Raw genomic sequence first — 2,930 nt, 5'->3', positions numbered from 1 at the left:
TCTCTCTCTCTGTCTCTCTCGCTCTCTCTCGCTCTCTCAGGACTCTGGTCAGCACCTCAGTGTGATTGACGACTGTAACGATCACATGTTGACAGTTTGGGATTGGCAGAAGAAATCAAAGATCGCTGAAATCAAGGTGAGCGTCGTTCAGATTCACTATAAAACATCTAACTGGTCTCTGATTGGTTCTAACTGGTCTGTGGCGTTCTTGTAGACCACTAACGAGGTGGTCCTGGCCGTGGAGTTCCACCCCACCGACCCGAACACCATCGTCACCTGCGGAAAGTCCCACATCTTCTTCTGGACCTGGACCGGGACCTCACTGGCTCGTAAACAGGGAATCTTTGGGGTGAGGAGATTGTTTTTATTTTTCAAGTTAATTTAATTAAAATCTTTATGAAACACTGAACAACATAAAGTTGATTTAATTAACTTAACAACTCTCCAAATACTGACATTAATAAATGGATCAGGTCACAACAAACTGGATTCGTGTGTTTTTATTATTAAATTAACTTCTTCAATATTAAAGAAGCACCTTTAACTATGACTGATCACGCTCTGATTTATTGATCTCTGATCTGTCATGAACCTGAAGATTGTGCATGTTTTGTCAGTTTTTATTAAACTTTTTACAGAGTGACAGTAACAGGATAAAAACATCAGCCTGAGAGAACTACATTTAAAACTGATCATCAGTAATCAGTCACCTCTGTGAAAGAATCCGACCTGAAGGATTGAATCAGTAAAAAGATGAATGGGGTTTTGATGGAGCTGAGACCTGAACGAAGTGAATGTGAGGAATGTGTTCTGCAGACGAGGAGGAAGCTCCACCCGGCTGAACACAAAGGAACAAACCTTCAGATTAGGAGCTGATCACGGAACCACACTCACGTTCTTCTGATTATAGAAACCTGGTCAGGTTTTTCTCAGACTGTTTGAGATCCAGCAGACCTCAGATCAGTTCACGTCACAGAAAAACCAAACAGCCGGAAATAAGTTGATATTTAATAATTGATCATTTAATCTCGGATGTGAAACTGTGACAATGATTCAAGGTGAATTCAGTCAACAAAGTTTTAATCTGAACTCTAAACGTGTCGTGTTTAAACGTCTCGGCTCCAACTCAAATACTTTAAATGAATTCCTGGTCTGTCTCTGTGGTCCTGGTCTAACTCTGTAGTCCTGGTCTAACTCTGTGGTCCTGGTCTAACTCTGTAGTCCTGGTCTAACTCTGTGGTCCTGGTCTAACTCTGCCCCCCTTTTCTCGTTGTATCCTCAGAAATACGAGAAGCCGAAGTTCATCCAGTGTCTGGCCTTCCTGAGCACTGGAGACATCCTGACCGGAGACTCTGGAGGAATCCTGCTGGTCTGGACCAGGAGCTCCGCTGAGACACCCACTGGGAAGGGACCCAGAGGTGAGGAGGGCCCAGTTTAAACCAGTTAGACCAGTTACATGGTCAGTGATCCACCACAGGAAATCAGTTCAGGTTGGTTCACAGAGACAAAACTGCACCTGCAAACAGAGGAAGAGGAGAAACAGGAGAATCAGTAGAAACAGAATCAGTAGAAACAGGAGAAACAGGAGAAACAGAAGAAACAGAATCAGAATCAGTAGAAACAGAATCAGTAGAAACAGAATCAGTAGAAACAGAATCAGTAGAAACAGTAGAAACAGGAGAATCAGGAGAAACAGGAGAATCAGTAGAAACAGAATCAGTAGAAACAGTAGAAACAGAAACAGAATCAGTAGAAACAGAATCAGTAGAAACAGTAGAGGCTCAGGAGAAATGCTGCAGATCTTGGCTTAGTTTAACACTGCGACAAAAAACACTGGGGGAGGAGTGTGTGTGCGTGTGTGTGTGTGTGTGCGCATGTGTTTCAGTCTGCGTGTGTGTGTGTGTGTGCATGTGTTTCAGTGTGTGTGCGTGCGTGCATGTGCATGTGTTTCAGTGTGCATGTGTCTGTGTGTGTGTGTGCGTGCATGTATGGGTGGGTGTGTGTGTGTTGGCCCAGTTACAGTAATGGTTTTCGTGTCATGCTGTTAAACTGGTTTAAAGGAGCGACGCCAACAATTAAAGGTTAAAGATTCAAAGACCTGGAGTCGGATCAGATTCATGTCTCAGTCTGACATTAGAGTTCAGTAGAATCCTGCAGCAGATCTGTTCAGACAGGAAGTGGAAGTTAAAGTGTTGTTGAGAGGAAACCTGAGGAGACAGAGTGTTTCTGTGTGATGTGCTGCCTCCTGCTGGCTGCTGCTGGAACTGCTCATTAAAAACAACTTGTATTGTTCACGTCATCTTTTTAAAATACAGAAAACATCAACAGCAGAGTCAATTATGGTTCAGAGGGGACAGGTTTTTACTCACCTGTGTGTGTCTGTGTGCAGCGTTTCAGATCAGTCGGCAGGTCAAAGGTCATGAGGGCAGTGTTTTCTGTATGTGTGAGATGAGGAGCGGCACTCTGCTGACCGGAGGAGGGAAAGACCGGAAAATTATCCTGTGGGACCACGAGCTGAGAGCTGACCGAGACATCGAGGTGACACACACATACATAAACACACACACACAAACATCAGATAAACAGAATATGTTTATGATTCAGTGTGACATCACTTCCTATGGATATCATTATCTCTGATGTCCCTTCAGAATAAAAGTCTAGAAATCCACTTCAAAACCACAGGCTGCAGAATTCATTCAGAATCCTCCTGTTTTTAAGTTTCCTTCAGTATCACAGTGATCCAGTGATAGTTGTCTGTGCACCCATGATGCATTGCAAGCATCAGCTGATCACAGCTGATTCAGATGCTGTTAAAGGGACAGTTTGACTACATGTAAAGAAATACAGGCTTAAAAAAACGGGTCTCAAGTTGTAGCTCACAGAGTAACTCACTGAATCCATGGCAACATTATACTTCCTGCTTACAT

General features: G+C 43.4%; 1 protein-coding gene across 1 annotated transcript in view; it reads left to right on the top strand.

Moving 5' to 3' along the window:
• eml4 (EMAP like 4) overlaps nt 1-2,930 on the top strand; it is a 21,364-nt gene that overhangs the window by 13,590 nt on the left and 4,844 nt on the right. Inside the window, exons 12-15 of the mRNA XM_087174354.1 lie at nt 41-136; nt 215-349; nt 1,283-1,418; nt 2,390-2,631. Coding sequence (XP_087030480.1) covers nt 41-136; nt 215-349; nt 1,283-1,418; nt 2,390-2,631 — 609 coding nt within the window. The remainder of the gene's footprint in view (nt 1-40; nt 137-214; nt 350-1,282; nt 1,419-2,389; nt 2,632-2,930) is intronic.

Source organism: Seriola lalandi, unplaced genomic scaffold (genome assembly GCF_002814215.2).
Source record: "Seriola lalandi dorsalis isolate HSWRI2012SDOR001 ecotype SW California unplaced genomic scaffold, Sedor1 jcf7180002054342, whole genome shotgun sequence".
Lineage (NCBI taxonomy): Eukaryota > Metazoa > Chordata > Actinopteri > Carangiformes > Carangidae > Seriola > Seriola lalandi.
This window is presented reverse-complemented; position numbering and strand designations above follow the sequence as displayed.